Source organism: Delphinapterus leucas, chromosome 1 (genome assembly GCF_059928025.1).
Source record: "Delphinapterus leucas isolate spDelLeu-1000000601 "Yukka" chromosome 1, BTC_Dleu_Yukka2, whole genome shotgun sequence".
Classification (NCBI taxonomy): domain Eukaryota; kingdom Metazoa; phylum Chordata; class Mammalia; order Artiodactyla; family Monodontidae; genus Delphinapterus; species Delphinapterus leucas.
Window position 1 is genome coordinate 103,622,185 of NC_143129.1, and position 18,344 is coordinate 103,640,528.

An 18,344-nucleotide genomic window follows, 5' to 3' on the forward strand; every position below is an offset into this window, starting at 1 on the left:
GGTTTTTTGGGAAGCAGTTATTGAAAGAAGGCACGTGTGGAATGAAAAGTACCTATAAACTTTAGGGTAGATCTTTCCTTTAAGTAAAAGTCAAATGTGTTATTTTGTTGTTAAATCTTTTTTTATGCTAAGGTATCCAGTAATCATATTTTCATATCACTAACAACCCAACCACCACCTCAGCACACATCACAACAACCAGTTCAAGAAAGCTACACCAGGAGTTCCACTTCCAGGATGACAATACAAGGAGCTCTGAGGACCCATTCCCCAGCAGTGAAAATTATAAAACACAGTCTCTTCAGCAAATATCCTCATGTAAAAGAATGAAATTTGGCCCTTTCCACACATCATATGCAGTAATTGACTGAAATTGGCATCAAAGGCCTACATCTAAAAGTTAAAACTCTCTTTAGAAGAAAACATAGATCTGCATAACCTCTGATTTGGCAATGGCTTCTTAGACATGATACCAAAAGGATAAGCAACAAAAGAAAAAATACACTAAAATTCACCAAAATTTAAAACTTCTATGCTTCAAAGTGCATTATCAAGAAAGTAAAAAGAAATATTTGCAAATCATAATCTGATAAGGGATTTGTATGTAGAACATATAAAAAACTTTTACAACTCAGTTATTAAAAATGGACAAAGGATCTGAACAGACATTTCTCCAAAGGATATATATAAATGGCCAACACACCCACAACAAAAGATGCAACAGGAAATGCAAATCAAAACAAGACACCTCTTCACCCATTAGGATGACTACAATAAAATAAAATAAAATAAAATTTAATTTAAAAAATAATAAGTGCTGGTGAGGATGTGAAGAAATTAGAACTCTCATACACTGCTGGTAGGAATGTAAAACAGTGCAGCCACTTTGGAAAACAGTCTGGCAGCTCCTTAAATGGTCAAATACAGTTGTGATATGACTCAACAATTCCACTCCTAGGTATAGGCCCAAGAGAAATTAAAACATATGTTCACACAAAAATTTACATACCAATTTTTATAGCAGCATTATTTATAATAGCCAAAGCTGAAAACAACCCAAATGTCTATCAGTGAAAGAATAAACAGATAAATGGACACATACACACACACACACACACACACACACACACACCAGAATATTTTTGGCCATAAAAAAGAATAAAGTACTGACAAATGCTACAACAGGAATGAACCTTGAAAACATTATGTTAAGTGATAGAAGACAGTCACAAAAAATCACATATCATATGATTCCATTAACATGAACTACTATCTAGAATAGGCAAATCTATAGAGACAGAAAGCTGATTAGTGGTTCCTCAGGCCCGGGGACATGGGGGAAGGGGTTATGGATATGGAGTGTTAACCAAAAGGTATGGGGTTTCTTTATGAGGTGAGATGATGAAAAACCAGAAGCAAAGTAAGTAACTATAAACAAGAAAATGGCTGCACAAATCACTACAGATTCAGACTATGAAGTACTGTGCAGCCATTTAAAAAATGTATAAGAGCTATTCTTGGCTTTGAAGGATTTCCACAAGATATTGTGAAGTGAGGAAACAAAAGGCAAAATAGTATGTATAATATGACCTCATTTTTATAAAACAAAGCTAAAAACTGTGTGTGAGGGAGTGTGTATGTGTGTGTGTAAGTCTGTATAGGATACTATGAGCATAGAGCAATGTAAGAAAGGATACGTATTAGTTAACATGTGTAGCCTGTGTGTGCATGTGGTGTATACGTGGGATAGCAGTCGTGGATAGAAAGGGGGAGAGAAGGGAGGAAAGGCACACAAAGCTAAAGTTTTGTTGAGATATAATTGATACATAACATTTAAATGTTTAAGGTGTACAACATAACGATCTGGTTTACATATCGCAAAATGATTACCATAATAAGATTAGTTAACATCCATCACCTCACAGATACAACCAAAACCTTGACAAGAACTTTTAAGATCTATTCTCTTGTCAACTTCAAACACGCAGCAGTATTAACTATCTTCATCATGTTGCACATTACACCCCCAGGCCTTATTTATAACTGGAAGTTTGTACCTTTTGACCACCTTCACCTAATTCCTCTACTCCCACCACCACTTCCCTCTGGCAGGTGTTCTAAGTTTCTGTATCATTTAACAACCTGTGAGTTGGAGATTATTATCTCTACTTATTATCTCCATTTGAGTTCAAGATTATCTCCGGATGCGGAAATGAAGTTTGGAGTGGTTAAATGGCTTGCAAAACAATACGGTTGGGGCCATCCTGATAGGAAGGACTCTCACCCAAAATTTGTTTTGTATGTTAAGACCGGTGATGCCATGAACACACCAACAGGGTATGAAAAGGTTTATCATTCATATAATGAGGCTTCCTGGGGAGAGCAGGGCTGGCCTCTCAGGCTGTTTGAAAATGTCTTGAGACCTGGGAAAGGAGACTGGCTTGGGGTTTTTATGATGGTTAGAGGGTGAGCCCCTGCATGCTGGGAGGAGGCTGTATGGTCTGAACTTCCTGTGAGTGCCGAAAGAGGGAGCACTCTTTTGGCCTTAGCAGCTTGTCCAGACACAGGGCAGGAGAGGAAAAGGGAGGTGAGGCTTAAAAGCTGTCAGCAGTCAAACACCAGAAAATGAAGCCAGGGCTTCCCTGGTGGCGTAGTGGTTGCGAGTCTGCCTGCCGATGCAGGGGACACGGGTTCGTGCCCCAGTCCGAGAAGATCCCACCTGCTGCGGAGCGGCTAGGCCCGTGAGCCATGGCCACGGAGCCTGCGTGTCTGGAGCCTGTGCTCCGCAACGGGAGAGGCCACAACAGTAAGAGGCCCGTGTACCGCAAAAAAGCGATTCTTTATCACAAATGGTTTAAAATTTGTACATGCCAGTATTTAAGAAAAATGTTTAGTTTTATATTTATATAGGCGTTTGTGTACCTCTTGTTTTAGTTAAGATCATCTAAATGTCTAGTTTGTGTGTGTGAGATACTTATTTAAGTGCTAATAACCAAACGGTACTTAAACGTCATACATGTAAGGTAACAGGCATGACTAAATACCTCAAACTTTACTCAAAGTCTTGAGAAATATATATTTCCAAAAACTGCCAAATATTAGGATAACCAATACATTCAATTTTTAAATACAGCCATAAAATGAATATAAAATTACTCTATATGATAAATATTACTAGAATGTAAGCCTGGAGAATGAAGTGAGTGTAATGTGTCTTTAGCATTATCATCATAAGCACCTGCAATTGTGCCTTACAAAGAGTAGACCCTTAACAAATAAATGGGAGGGCAAATTTGATAAACACTGTGTACATTAAAAAATAAAGCTAGATACGAATTGTGAAGGGTATGTAAAAAAAAAAAACCAAAAAAAAGAATAAATTTACTAGTGGGAAAATGACTGTATAAGGAATTCTAAATAGTAACTCAAAAAATAATTTAAATTTATCTTGGTAATCTTTAACCAGTTACTTAATTTTAATAAACCAACTTTTGAAGTTATCATTAATGTTTAATAATATTTAATCATTTTTGCATATTCACTTTGAATTCCTAATATCAAAGTAAATAGCATTTCAGAGAAAATTATGATGAAATAATGATGAATACATAGGATACTTGTTAACATACACTGGATTCATATTAGAATCTGCTTCAGAGGCTTGAGCTACTAGTAGAAAAAGAACACACACAAGTCATTTCATATTAAACTTTTTATTAAAACTGAGTCTTTACAGTATATTTAAAATGACATGTTCCACAGACAAATATTTAAGAAAAAAACTTTTTAATGTATAATTATTGGTATACAAATTTAAGAACATAGTTAAAACTAAGCTAAATATTTATATGTATATATATGTATATATATATCCAAATTCATATGAATGCTCTGGAACACCTGAGTTTTAAGTTGTTGGTTTTCCAGATAGTGTGAAACACTTTTCGTCCACTTTAGAAAGGACGCAGCCCATCCAGAAAGAATAACTTTGGTTAACCTTGGTTATCTCCCAAAGATCACAGAGAAGTCTTCAATGCGATTACGATTTATCTTCAGAGGCTTCTTCCAAGTGGAGATCTGTCTGTGATGTAAGGAAGGATTCCCATGTAGCAAGGCACTAAATAATGGAAACACACCATGAGGAGGTCAACAGTAGTTCACTTTTACTGTTAGAAGGATTAATAAATCCTTACGTATCTGTTCCTATAGCAATCTGCCCTACTCCTCTCTCCCACAGGCTTCCCAGGATCCCTGTCATTTTCTACATATTTTAATTCTTAATGAGGGAAACTGTTGCTAAATAAGAGGAAAACTTAAAAGGTGAAAAAATTAGCATGGATTAGTTTGCTGAAATAATCCACTATTCCCCCATTGTCAGGATAGAAAACAGATCTATAATAAACTGTAGAGGGAAAGATGGACCATTTGGATCTGAGGGGGCAAGCATTAAGCATCTAGACAGAAGAGTAGTGATACAAGCATGGCTTAATCAGATCTGAATCCTACTATATCAAGTGTGAGTTTGTGCAAATTGATTAATCTCTATTATAGTTTCTTCAGCTATAAATTAGGTTAATGACAATACTTACCAGTAAAGCAATCATGAAAATTAAATTTACATAACCTGTATAAATCTCTATGCAGAATGCCTGGCTCAAAGTAAGTATTCAAAAAATTAGCAATGATTATATTATGGTCTGCTGGTGGTGAGATAGTCATTATTAACTTAGAAATCAGCAATTGAAAGATATCTGAAAAATCCCCAAATATTTGAGATCTAAACAGGACACTTATAAATATTAGCCCTGTGTCAAAGAAGAAATCAAAAGGTAATCTAGAAAGTATTTTATTTTAAACTGAATGAAAATGAAAATACAATGTATAAAAAATTTTGGAATGCCACTGAAGTAGTATATAAAGAGAAATTTATACCACTAAACACCTTCATTAGAAAAGAAAAAAGGGTCTTAAATGACTTCAGTTTCCACCTTAAAAACTAAAAAAGAACAAATTATAACCGAAGTAAGCAGCAGAAGAAAAAAACCAGAAAAGACAGAAGTGTGACTCAATGAAAGAGAAAAACAATGAAACCAAACATTGAATCTTTGAGAAGATTAATAAAATTGATAAACTTTTAGCCAGACTGTTCATAAAAGAAGAAAGATGACACAAATTACAAACTGTTAGGAATGAGAGAGGTGACATCCCTTTAAATTCTACTGAAGGAAAAAAAGAAAATATTATTGAAAACTTTATACCTATACATTTGAGAACTTAAATGAAACCAATGAAAAGATACAAACTACCAAAACTCACTCTAGAAAAAATAGATAATTCAAATGAATTTGAATTTGTTGTTAAATATCTTTCCACAAAGAACACTTCAGGCCCAAATGGCTTCACCAGTGAATTCTACCAAAAACTTAAGGAAGAATCATATTAATTCTACATAAACTCTTCCAGAGAACTGAAGAGAAAGGAATGCTTTCCAACTTACCAAGGGCATTACCAAAGAACAAACTACAGACCACTATCCCTCATAAACACAGATGCCAAAATTATAAACAAAATTTTAGCAAATCAAATCCAGCAATCTATAGAAATAATTATATTTCATGACCAAATGGAGTTTATCCCAGGAGTGTAAGATTGGATTAATGTTCAACTATCAATCAATGTAACTGACTGTATTAAATGTAATTTATTATCATCTCGACATGGAAAGACATTTGTCAAATTACAATAACCATTTCTTACTTAAAAAAAAATTCTCAACAAATTAGGAACAGATGAGAATTTCTACAACTTGAGGAAGAACATCTACGAAATACCTACAATTAACATCATATGGAGAAATGCATTAAATATTAGCAGTTATTAGTATTTTATTTCTTTTCAATGCCAAGAAAACAATTTTTAATTCAGCTTTACAGATACTCAAAAATCTCCTTCACCAAATTTTGACTATAAAAAAGAAGGAAATACAAAAATACCTAAATACAGATAATGTTTAAAAATCTATCCACAACATTTACAAAACAATGAAAACTATGAACTGGGATTGAAGGGCCGATAGAGAACCATGGTTCACCTTTGGAAAGAGCCCTGTTTTCCCTTGAGAACCTGATTTCTGGCCTCTTCTGCAAATCCATACGTTATCTACTATCTGGTAACCCTGCAGGGCAGGCCAAAGCAATTACTGCTTTCAGGAGATATCATATCTTTTTGATAACTCTGCCAAACTATCATTTAAAAAATCTTTGAACATATTCAAGGTAAAATTCAAAATAAAAATCTGAGCAGTCTACTCTATTTAGAATTCCTGTCAAATAAGGGATCCAAATTGCACCAAAGATGGTATTAATCCTAATGTAATGAAACTTCTATCACTGTCATATTTTTCAACTCTCCTAGTTTAGTGTCTAAGGAAGATCAGCCCTCCATGCGGATTAGTGTTGTGAATTAACATTTTCATTTCTAAAGCAAATCCTAAAAATGACAGTGAGACATGGTAAAAGAACTATCTCCCTACCATCCACCATACAAAAGGCAGAAAAACAATTTACGTATTTTGAAATACAGATTATAGAACACTAGCACAGAAAATCAAGAGAAGTATCATGACAACGGCTGAATATCTATATGAATACTTGGTCAGGCATTGTAATGGTTGTTTTATCACATATTACCTTCTTTAAACCTCACAGTGACTACTATGAATCTTATTTTATAGATGAGAAAGCTGAGGATCAAACGGTTAAGTATGTCTGTGATATTACAAACCTGATAAGAGGTATAGCCATTCATTAGCAAATGGAAAATAACCAATCTCTTGAATGACCACCAGGATACATTTAATAAGTCACTGGCCCATCAAGATGAGACACCTTTTTTTTTTTTTTTTTGAGACACCTTTCTTTTACATAGTGAAAGAAGGACCGTTTTGGAGGGCAGGTGAATAAAAAAAAATGCATAATTGCAGGGGGATCAACTTTGTTTTTAAAAATTTATTTGTTTATTTTGGTTGCATTGGGTCTTTGGTGCTGCGCGCAGGCTTTCTCTAATTGTGGCGGGCAGGGGCTACTCTTCGTTGAGGTGCGCGGGCTTCTCATTGCGGTGGCTTCTCTTGTTGCAAAGCACGGGCTCTAGGTGCATGGGCTTCAGTAGTTGTGGCGTGCGGGCTCAGTGGTTGTAGCGCACGGGCTTAGATGCTCCGCTGCATGTGGGATCTTCCCGGATCAGGGATCGAACCCGTGTCCCCTGCACTGGCAGGCAGATTCTTAACCACTGCGCCACTAGGGAAGTCCCAGGGGGATCAAGTTTTAGGAGAGAGTATATATGCAGGTTGAGTATGTAGAAATTGATTCCTTACATACCTCTTGGAAATTTTTATGTATTTCCAGGAGCATGTATACCCTTTGAAGATGACTGAGTTAATACATGCCAGGCATATAGTAAGTGCTCAGTAAATGCAGAGGCCATAGAGAAGAAATGTACTTTACTACTGATGCAAATATGCTGCTCATCATAAACACTGCATTTTTCAATCTGAATATTCATCAACTGACATCCTGGCTTCTACTGATCCCTAAATTTGTTAATGTTAAGTTTTGCTATAAAAGCCTGATCCCTACTCAGGCTGCTGACCATCAGATTTCTGGATCTACAAAACTGAGGACATGCTCTGAACTGTGTAGCTCCTGAAGCTACCAATCTTCTTTTGGAATTTTGATAGAAGATTTTTTTACTAACTAAATGTGTTAACTGCCTCCTCCTGCCAATGTTTAATATTAACCTATTACCTGATATGTTGCTCATTTACCCAGTTAATGTACATAAATCTATTTTAAAATAATGAATGATAATCTCTACAACTCCTTAAATCTTTTTAGTCTTTCTTGCTTTTCTTTGATTTCTGAGTATGAAAAACTAAGTAAAAACTCAAGAAATGGATTGTTTATACCACATAAATAGTTCAGTTCAGTATTCACTGCATCCAGGACTGTGATAATTGGAGGATATAAAGAATCATCAAAATGACAACAAAAAAAATCTCAAAATCTAGTGTGAAACTCCTTATAATTGTAAATTATATATATATATATATATATATATATATATATATATATATATTTTTTTTTTTTTTTTTTTGCAGTACGCGGGCCTCTCACTGCTGTGGCCTCTCCCGTTGCGGAGCACAGGCTCTAGACGTGCAGGCTCAGCGGCCATGGCTCACGGGCCCAGCCGCTCCACGGTATGTGGGATCTTCCCGGACCAGGGCACGAACCCGTGTCCCCTGCATCGGCAGGCGGACTCTCAACCACTGCGCCACCAGGGAAGCCCGTAAATTATATTTTTTAAAAATGTATTTCTGCAGACTTCCCTGGTGGTGCAGTGGTTAAGAATCTGCCTGCCAATGAAGGGGACATGGGTTCAATCCCTGGTCTGGGAAGATCCCTCGTGCCATGGAGCAACTAAGTCTGTATGCCACAACTACTGAGCCTGCGCTCTAGAGCGCGTGAGCCATAACTACTGAGCCCACTTGCCACAACTACTGAAGCCCGTGTGCCTAGAGCCCGTGCTCTGCAACAAGAGAAGCCACCGCAATGAGAAGCCCACACACCACAACAAAGAGTAGCCCCGGCTCACTGCAACTAGAGAAAGCCCGTGTGCAGCAATGAAGACCCAACGCAGCCAAAAATAAATAAATAAAATAAATAAATTTATTTAAAAAAAAGAAGAAAAAGATGTTAAAACAATTATTTGAAAAAAATGTATTTCTGTTATTTGGCTTCTCACTGTTTTCTATCAAGAAATTGATTTTTTTCCCACTTTTAAATCATTAAAATTAGTAAAGCAAACTAATATCAAAATTAGAGTAACAATCAAAAATACCCAGTGTCACGGGTGGCCTGACCTTCAATCATACCCATCAGCTCATTCTAGTTTTAGATTCTCATATTGTCATAAGAGAATCAACAACTATTCCACTTCTAGTTGAATAATGTGTCATGATTTTCCATACACATTATTTTATTTGATACAACAATACTTTGACAAACTCAAGTAACCGCATCTTATAGTTAAGGGAACTGTGATCCACTGAGTCCAGCACTTTTTTCTAGTGCCCCACGCTTCCACTGCAGTAAAAGTAAGTCCATAAATATGTTGAACATATTTATTGGCAGGATGTTGGGTGACCAGAAAGCAAGTTGATCACAAATCCTCGTTAACTGAGAATGCAGTGCACACTTTTTTCCAGGTGGCTCCAGTTTTTAGACAAAGACCAAAAACTGTAGCTTCTCTATAAAGGGCAGGACTGGGAAAGAGGCTGTACCGTTAGAAAAGTGAGCCAGAACTAGGGCAAACAGGCCTGACAGGTAAACAAAAGCCCTTTTGTCCCAAAACACATTCTTAAATACTTCTCAAATACACAGACAGAATATTTAGAAAATAAGTTTTAATTCCAAAACTCTTCTTGAAAGTAAATCTCTTGCTACCCCAGTAAAGTAGTGATGACATTTTGCCATTAGAAAAGGTAAATGTCTCTTTAGTTCTCATAAGTAGGTAGTGATCACACAAGCAGATGTGATCAAGTGTTCTAAAGAATGAATGATAACAAAAATGGTGTTTCTGTAGATATAGCTTCCAATGAAAACTTCCACATTTAAGAATCAATATTTTCTCAAGATGGTGGGATATGAAGAGGTTCTGTTCCACAGTCTGACTTCAGGCAAATCTTTTCATTTCTCTGGGCCTATTCGCCCATTCATAGAATAGGGGGGTTGGACCATGTGTGTCCGTTAACTTTCATCCTAGAACCTAAAGTGGCCAACACAAAAATAAACAAATGCAACCTAATTATTAACTTAAAAGCTTTTGCACAGCAAAGGAAACCATAAACAAAACGAAAAGACAACCTACAGAATGGGAGAAAATATTTGCAAATGATGCAACCGACAAGGGAATAATCTCCAAAATATACAAACAGCTCATACAGCTCGATATCAACAAAACAAACAACCAATCAAAAAAGGGGCCGACTGAAGATCTAAATAGACATTTCTCTAAAGAAGACATACAGATGGCCAAAAGGCACATGAAAAGATGCTCATTATCACTAATTATAATTAGAGAAACGCAAATCGAAACTACAGTGAGGTATCACCTCACACTGGTCAGAATGGCCGTCATCAAAAAAGTCTACAAATAATAAATGCTGGAGAGGGTGTGGAGAAAAGGGAACCCTCTTACACTGTTGGTGGGAATGTAAATTGGTGTAGCCACTATGGAGAAGAGTATGGAGGTTCCTTAAAAAACTAAAAATAGAGCTACCATATGATCCTGCAATCCCACTCCTGGGCATATATTTGAAGGAAGCCATAATTCAAAAAGATACATGCACCCTAATGTTCACTGCAGCACTATTTACAAGAGCTAAGACATGGAAGCAACCTAAATGTCCACTGACAGACGAACAGATAAAGAAGATGTGGTATATATACACAATGGAATATTAGCCATAAAAAAGAATGAAATAATGCCATATGCAGCAACATGGATGGACCTAGAGACTATCATACTAAGTGAAATAAGCCAGACAAAGACAAATATCATATGATATCCCTTATATATGCAATCTTAAAAAAAAAGATACAAATAAACTTATATACAAAACAGAAATAGACCCACAGACATAGAAGACCAACTTATGGTTACCAAAGGGGAAAGCGGTTGGGGGGTTGGATAAGTTAGGAGTTTGGGAATAACATACACACAATACCATATATAAAATAGATAACCAGCAAGGACCTACTGCATAGTACAGGGAACTAGACTCAGAATTTTGTAACGGCCTATAAGGGAAAAGAATCTGAAAAAAATATATATATGTATGTATAACTGAATCACTTTGCTGTACACCTGACACTAACACAACATTGTAAATCAACTATACTTAAATAAAAATTTAAAAAATGAAAAAAAAAGTTGGCAAATGAGATCACATACAATTTGTAAATATGCCTTGTTCTATTTGGCTTGACACAGTGTGAAAAGGCATCAAACATAACATTTTACCTCTCCCCTCTGTATTTGATATTTATAAGGTAATTGTCACTATAAATAATTTCCAAAGGTAAGATTCAGAAATACATGAGAAATATTTTCAATTACTACTACTGCTACTATTACTACTAATAGTTTACATTTATCAAAACCTTACTATGTGCTAGGCACTGCATTAAGAACTTAACATATATTTTACTTATTTATTTACTTATCTATCCAGCAGCTTTCAAACATATTTTCTATATTGGCTATTTCGGGCTCAAGTAAAATAAATAGTGATTTAAGGGATAAACTAGTTGAGACTCCTGGAAAGGTATTTATGAGTATAAAAGCTTCAAAATGATTTACTTTTAGTGACTTACTGGGAATATTAAATTTTGCTTCTAAGACTTTCCTTTCATCTTTCTTTATTCCATTATATACATACATACATATGTGTACATATATATTTTAATACCAAATAAAGCTGATGTATATACTATTATTTTTAGCACTTTATAGATAAGGATGCTGAGGTCCACTGAAATAACGAAAAGTCTTCAAGGTCTCTGAGCTTAAAAGTCACAAGTTATGCCTGTCCAAAGCCCATGGTCTTAGCCACTAGATGATAATGCCAACATAAAGTCTGATATCTCCATAGGTAATGCTACCACACTGTTCATGGAACAGCTTAGTCTCATCCAAATTATCACATAAGTCAAATTAATAAAATATTATCTATATATCTCTGCTAATAAAGTAAAATAACCATATATTTGCCTAAAACAATAACAATGATATCTATTATTGTAAAATGTAATAAAAGCCAAACCTTACCATGTACCCCTTTTTAAACCAGAAATTTCCATATTAAGTCAAAGTTGTTGTGCTTCTAGTTTTCCTACTAATCTAAAAGTATCTTTTATACAGTGCCATAATAATTGCATCTCTCTTAATAAACTAAAACTGAGAAATATGACTGAGTGTCCTTTACGTACTTTAATGCTGTCTCAAATGATCTTGGGCACAGATGACATAACCTACATTTGAGGAAACACTGAAGCTCAAATATGTAAACATCTCCATACTAGGCCAATATCACTGCAAAATAAATTACATTATAAAAATTGTAGGCTATGCCTAAAATGAGGGCAATGGAGTGTGTAACATTTTAGTAATTGTTTTTTTTTATCATCTAAACCTAAGATCCAAACAGTAATGAAAACTTTCAGGAGCTGCATATTTAAACATTTTTCTGAAATGTAATCAATCCAGAAAGAAATTAGAGATTATGTTACAAATGGAAAGCAACTTCTATTATTTTGCAATGGCTCAAAATTATTCATTAAATTTCATTTTTGAAAACGTCTAAATTCAGAATAACCTGCCAACTTATAATTTGAGAAATGTCAATAACTTCAAAATAATAAGACTTGCATATTTTTTTCTAAAATTACTTTTACATATCTCTCAAGAACATAAGTAATAAGTTTGGATTTGTAAATACTGCAAATACTTCAATGACTGCAACAGAGTTAACACAAAAAACTCATTAGCTACAAACGCCATCTTGTGGTCCATTTAAAAACTAATTTTGTAGTATTAGTCTGTAGATCTCTAACTCAAGATCTGCTAAAGATAGAAAAAGCCTTAGATACGAATAACTCCACTTCTGTCATTGTTACATGTGGAAAAATTGGGGCTCCAAAAGATCTAATACATTGAAAATCTTTATAGAAAGAATATGAGAGCCAAATTTTCGTATCTTTTCAACTCATACTTTTCTATACCATATCATCATTGTTTTTTAGCAATAACAAACCAATTACATGAAGTTTGTCCAGTTTAGTACCCCAGACACTTCAAACACCAAGCTTTTCTGTGTTTGCTTATCAAACATGGAAATACAACAAACTAAAAAAAAGAGCACATTTACTTTCGGATTACTGGAAAACTATCAAGGCACAGCTATGATGTTTAACTACATGATTTTAAAGCATTTCACACATGTCTTCTAATTTTATTCTCCTAAAGACCTGTGAGGGATGTGTGTGGATAGGGCGTGGAGGAAGAGGAGGACCATCAGTACCACTTTTTTTTTTTTTTTTGCTGTACGCGGACCTCTCACTGTTGTGGCCTCTCCCGCTGCGGAGCACAGGCTCCAGACGTGCAGGCTCATGGGCCCAGTTGCTCTGCGACATGTGGGATTTTCCCGGACCGGGGCACGAACCCGTGTCCCCTGCATCGGCAGGCGGACTCTCAACCACTGCGCCACCAGGGAAGCCCGGTACCACTTTTTGACAGATTAGAAAACTGGGTATAGAGAAGATATGATAAAGATTTTACAATTAGTGGCAGGCACTCTGATATACAATTTTAATTTTTTTCATTAGTAAACCCACCTTCTTTTTTCAAGATGTTACATCATGCAGTGTGTGCATGTGTGTTTTAAATCATTTCTTCCTTTTCTTTGCAGGAACTATATATTGGTCCATAGTATATAGTCTGCCATTTATGAAGAACAATAAGAAGAAAATTCTTGATTCAGAATCTAGATAATTTTAGAAATTATTTCATTATCATATATAATCGCCTATTCAAGTATTTGATAAACTTAACTACAGAAAAAGTTATCCAATCCAAAGGGTGGGAAGAGGCACAGACTGTCTATGCTATGGCATAACTGTCCCTTTTACATCTAAGCTCAAATTCGCTTGTACAGATAATTGAGAAATAACTATCTCACAGAATAAGACTGGTGAAAATGTTTTTAATACAAGTTTTTAAGAAAGCAGAAACCTGCAAAACAACAAAAGCTTTAAAATTACATGAACTATAATAAAAGATGTACACAGTTATGTGGAAACATGAGCTATAGCTATGGCTTTGGAATATGCAATTCAGAACAGAAATCATCACTTAATAAAACAGCAAAATAGTTAATTACATAATACTTTAGAATTCTAAAAACGATAAACACTCGATTTTTAAGATTTCCTTAGAAGTACATAAAAGTCAGAACCTGGTGCATTTAAACTGAATTCTATAATTAACTGTGCTTTATATACATTATAATACTTGAATATTAATCAGATTATAAATGTTTAAATGAGAAAAGACACTACCTATGTTAAGTGTAAGAGATGAACAGACTTTTAGAAAACAGAAGGAACTTTAGAGCAGCGCTTCTCAAACTATGTGCGATGATGAATAAGTCTTTTTCTTTCAATCTGCTGAGGACCATTAAGTGAACCTACTGAGCTGACTAGTTTGCACTTCATGCCACAAGAAATCACCACAAAAGCTGGATAATACTCGAATTGGCCTATACCTTATTCAACAAAAGTCTAATAATCACCCACTTGGATGTCATGACAATGTCTAATTGCTATAGAAGATTTCAACTGATTACGTTTAGTTTCTGAATCTATCATGTTATAAATCTGTAATTAACAATTTATGAATTGGACATTAGTCCACAGTTTAAGTTGCATCACTTTAGAGATCAACATAATTACCTGAAGTTTCCTAAACTGTGTTCCATGACAGGCTAATCCTATAAGAAGAAATGCTGACCTAGTCAAAGAAATTATGTCTTCAGATTCATAAACCATATAAGCACATAAAAGACTCTGAGAACTTTAGTAAAAACGCCTGTTTAACTCAAACTTATTTGACTACAGAACCTATCTTTTCTTTCACGATTAACACCCATTAACATTACAAAAACTAATTTCCTATAAAATGCATTGAGAAATTCTAGTACAGACAGAATTTCTGATGTACATTATTCAACAATTGCTTAAAAACTCCCAGTGGCAGAGAACTTATTTCTTTGCATTGCAATTTAATGTAATTTAGAGAATTTTAATACATAGGAAATAATTCCTTCTGTGAATTCAAATTATACAATTTCCAAAAGTTGGTGCTAGATATGTTTTCTGAAGCAACAATAAAACATGTACTCCTTCCATGACTGCCCTCCAAATACCTTTCTTCTTTTCCAATTCCTTGAATGAAGATGCATTTCTTAGACCACTATCACCATGATAACCTTATTCTGACTACATCTTAGTTTGCTAATATTACTATCAAAATGCATCATCAAGTCTGAATTCAGTATTTTGAATAGCTACTAAATAATGGAGATCATTATTTTGTTCTAATTTTTTTTAAGTCAAAAGTGTCTTCTAATATAAAAAGACCTCAATATGCCTCTTATGAAAGTCAAGTTTTGAAAAAAGAAAATTTCAGTGTGGTCACCAAGATAAAGACCCAGTAAATTAAATGACTTAACGTCTGAAAAGTATACTGTCATTCCACATGCTGAAGATAATCTTATTGCAAAGTAATTTTGGCTTGAGTATAAGGATTCCTTGTGGTGGGTGGTGGTAGAAGTAGTTAGAAGTAGATTTACTACTTGGAATACGACCTTGTCATCAATGTAGAGGATAACAATTAACCTTATCTGCTATGACAGAGGAGCATTCATTTGTATCACTGAAAAGCTGTATCAAATTATTGAGGTGTAAGTTTAAAAGGTCAGTTGGCTACAACAGAACAGTGTTTTAAGCCAAGTGGAACTGAAATTTACTGTCAAGAGCTCATATTTACCTAAACTTCTTCAGATGGCTTTACAATAAAAGTTCTAATGAACATTTTTACCAGTTTCCTAAGTATTTTCTAGAGACTATTTCAGACATTAATTTCATAAATGACTTCGGTGAACAAATAAATCTGAGATCTTAAACAAAGGTGAACAGATGTTTTTCCTAGGGAGTTTCTTAGAAACTTTAATGTGCTAAGATGCATTGCCAAACTTCTCCGTAAAGTGAAACAGTATAACCTAAAAGGAAGACACTTGGCTATGAAGATGTCATATCCAATGACAGCCAAAGTAAAATCAATAGAAGCAAATGATTGTGTGATCAAGTATGTCCTTAAATATACAACAATTAGAGACCCAAAGAACTATGCCCTGGGACTTCCTCTGCCATTTGTAATAGCTGATTTAAAAAATTTATAAAATGTCTTTAATGTAGAGTTCCCTCAGCTCAATTTATAATTCTCACCTCTTCACTCATCCAGGATTCCTGGTACAATCTATCAAACTGAGAAGGCAGCTCTGCAGCCTCTGTGATAGCTATTCTCCATAGATGCCTCCCCCACAACCAATCAACCATAACAGAGGACCATAATAGCCTCCCATGAGCAATCCAAGCAAGTGTTTTATTGATGAGTTTGTTTCCATGATCGATGGTGAAGCTTCTTATCAGACAGTGAGAATAAAAGGTTTTAGCCTTAGGATGACACAAGGTTATTCCATCTGTCTCCATTGTTCTAGGCATTATTACCGTGTACCTTTAGATTCTATTTGAAATAGGAATTGATTGCTCCCCCCAAAAATGATCTCCATAGGATAAATGGTAAAGAGGACAAGATTAATCATTAAACAATCAATAGTGTTGGTCTCTTTACTCAAAATACAAAGGGAAAAACTCCTAGGTATTCAATGGATTGTCATTTAACAGCATTAAGAAGATGAAAACTTGGTGTTTTTCTTTTGATGAAGATGACCATCCCTAAATGAATTGGATGGTGCATAGAAGAGTAGTGTAATGCTGCCTGAATTTGCTAATCCAGACATTCAGGCTTCTAATGAGTGCCTCCCATTGAGTAAAAAAGTAAATAATGTGGACACAAGAACGTAATGAATTGGAAAATTTAGCTGGCATAAAAATGGTCAGGTTGAGTAAATATCTAAGCATCTTAGCCTCTCAAGCTGGTGGTGTGTTTACTTTCCAGGAAATCTATCCTACCCATTAATGGAAATCTACTGAATCCCCTAGGGTATGTAATGTAGTCCTGAAACATTCTTCAAATAGTTCCAAAGATAGACTGCTATTTTCTGAAGAGCTGTTTTAGCACCATCAGATCTGTCTTCCTCGGTCCTAGGGATTAGGTCAGGTACCAGCTTTAGTAAATGTTACGAGGCATGACTGTAAAAAGAAAAGTACCCTGATATGGATTCAAAAATCCCTGTCCTAGATAACTTTGAATTATTCCAGCTCTAGCTAAATTCTTTATTCTTATGATTTGGAAAGGGAGTTGAGACACATTAACCTTAAAGAAAGTATCTGTTTACTCTGTTTCATCCTAAGAGACTGTCAATATAAAAATATAATTGAAATGGTTCAACATAGGCCAACTTTTATGCCTCTCTCCCAATATTTAAAAGGAAAACTCAAAAACTACAGGTCATTCCTTAGGACCAAAATGATACTAAACAACTACAGCTGGTTAAATCCTTACTCACTTCCATCCTTCTCTTTACAAGAAAGGCTGTTACTAAGAGTTGAGCAGTATAAGGTGATTGTGTATGGTGCGTAGAAATTACAGAGGTTAACTATTTTGGAAACAGGTGTCATTGTTTCAGTATCTCCCAAAACCTTCTCTGGAGCTAATCTGAGTATTCACCTAGGAAAGAAAAGTAGCCTGCATTTCTCCTGGGTGAGCAGAAGTCTGTCGATTTTTCTTTGCGTAAATCAGTTTAAAATTAAAGGCTTCATCTAGGGCTTTGTAAGCACCGCTTTTGGGCGGATAAAGGAAAGGCTTTGCAAGGGTCATTGTAAAAAGAACACGCTAGCCTTCTCTTTTTGTGGCAATGGATAGCTAATGTTTTATTATCTCTTCAAATATACTGAATTTTAGTTACCTTTTATTTGTATTTGCCTAAATCTTGCAACTTACATTTTCATTCTCCTTGATGGAGAGAACAGGAGTGAAATAGAAATGAAGTAGTTCTGTTTTCTCAGTTTCCGTAACATGGTTTCCATTAGAGATTCACTTTATTAATTTTATTAGAGTTTATTAATTCCTAATTTTCTTGCTTCCAAAAGAGGCTCCTCACACCTACTTCCATTTGACTTTGGTACTATTTGGAAGTCATTCCATTTTTTTCCAAAACCTCACTTCTTCCTGAAATGTGCCCTTCCTGATACTGTTTCTCTGTATTCATCTCTGACTGTATCTCTCTCTTTACATCTTTGTCTTTCATATTTCATGGTCCACAGATGTAATCGTATCTGATTCTTTAACTGCTTCACTCCTTTTATTACTTTTTAGAATTGTTCATTCCTCTTATGTCATATTCTCTTTTTGAGTCTGTGATGTTGAAATTATACTTTTCTGTAATTTTTTCAAATCACTTTACTAAATTCTACGCAATATGACTGAAAATGGCCAGGGTTTCCTTCCTTTGCTTTCCTTTGACCTCCCAGATTTTGAAAATGGTA

At 35.0% G+C, this 18,344-nt stretch overlaps 1 protein-coding gene across 6 annotated transcripts in view; it reads right to left on the reverse strand.

The window, feature by feature from the left end:
* Positions 1-3,697: 3,697 nt before the first annotated feature.
* SNX7 (sorting nexin 7) overlaps positions 3,698-18,344 on the reverse strand; it is a 98,170-nt gene continuing 83,523 nt past the window's right edge. For 3 of the 6 annotated variants that reach the window (XM_022553312.3, XM_022553311.2, XM_022553306.2), the window contains one exon: positions 3,698-4,117. In XM_022553312.3, coding sequence (XP_022409020.1) covers positions 4,040-4,117 — 78 coding nt within the window. In that variant the 3' untranslated portion in view covers positions 3,698-4,039. Of the gene's footprint in view, positions 4,118-8,318; positions 9,823-13,451; positions 13,555-18,344 lie in introns of those variants that run through there. The other 3 variants (XM_022553307.2, XM_022553309.2, XR_002641911.3) reach the window with 3 other exon arrangements.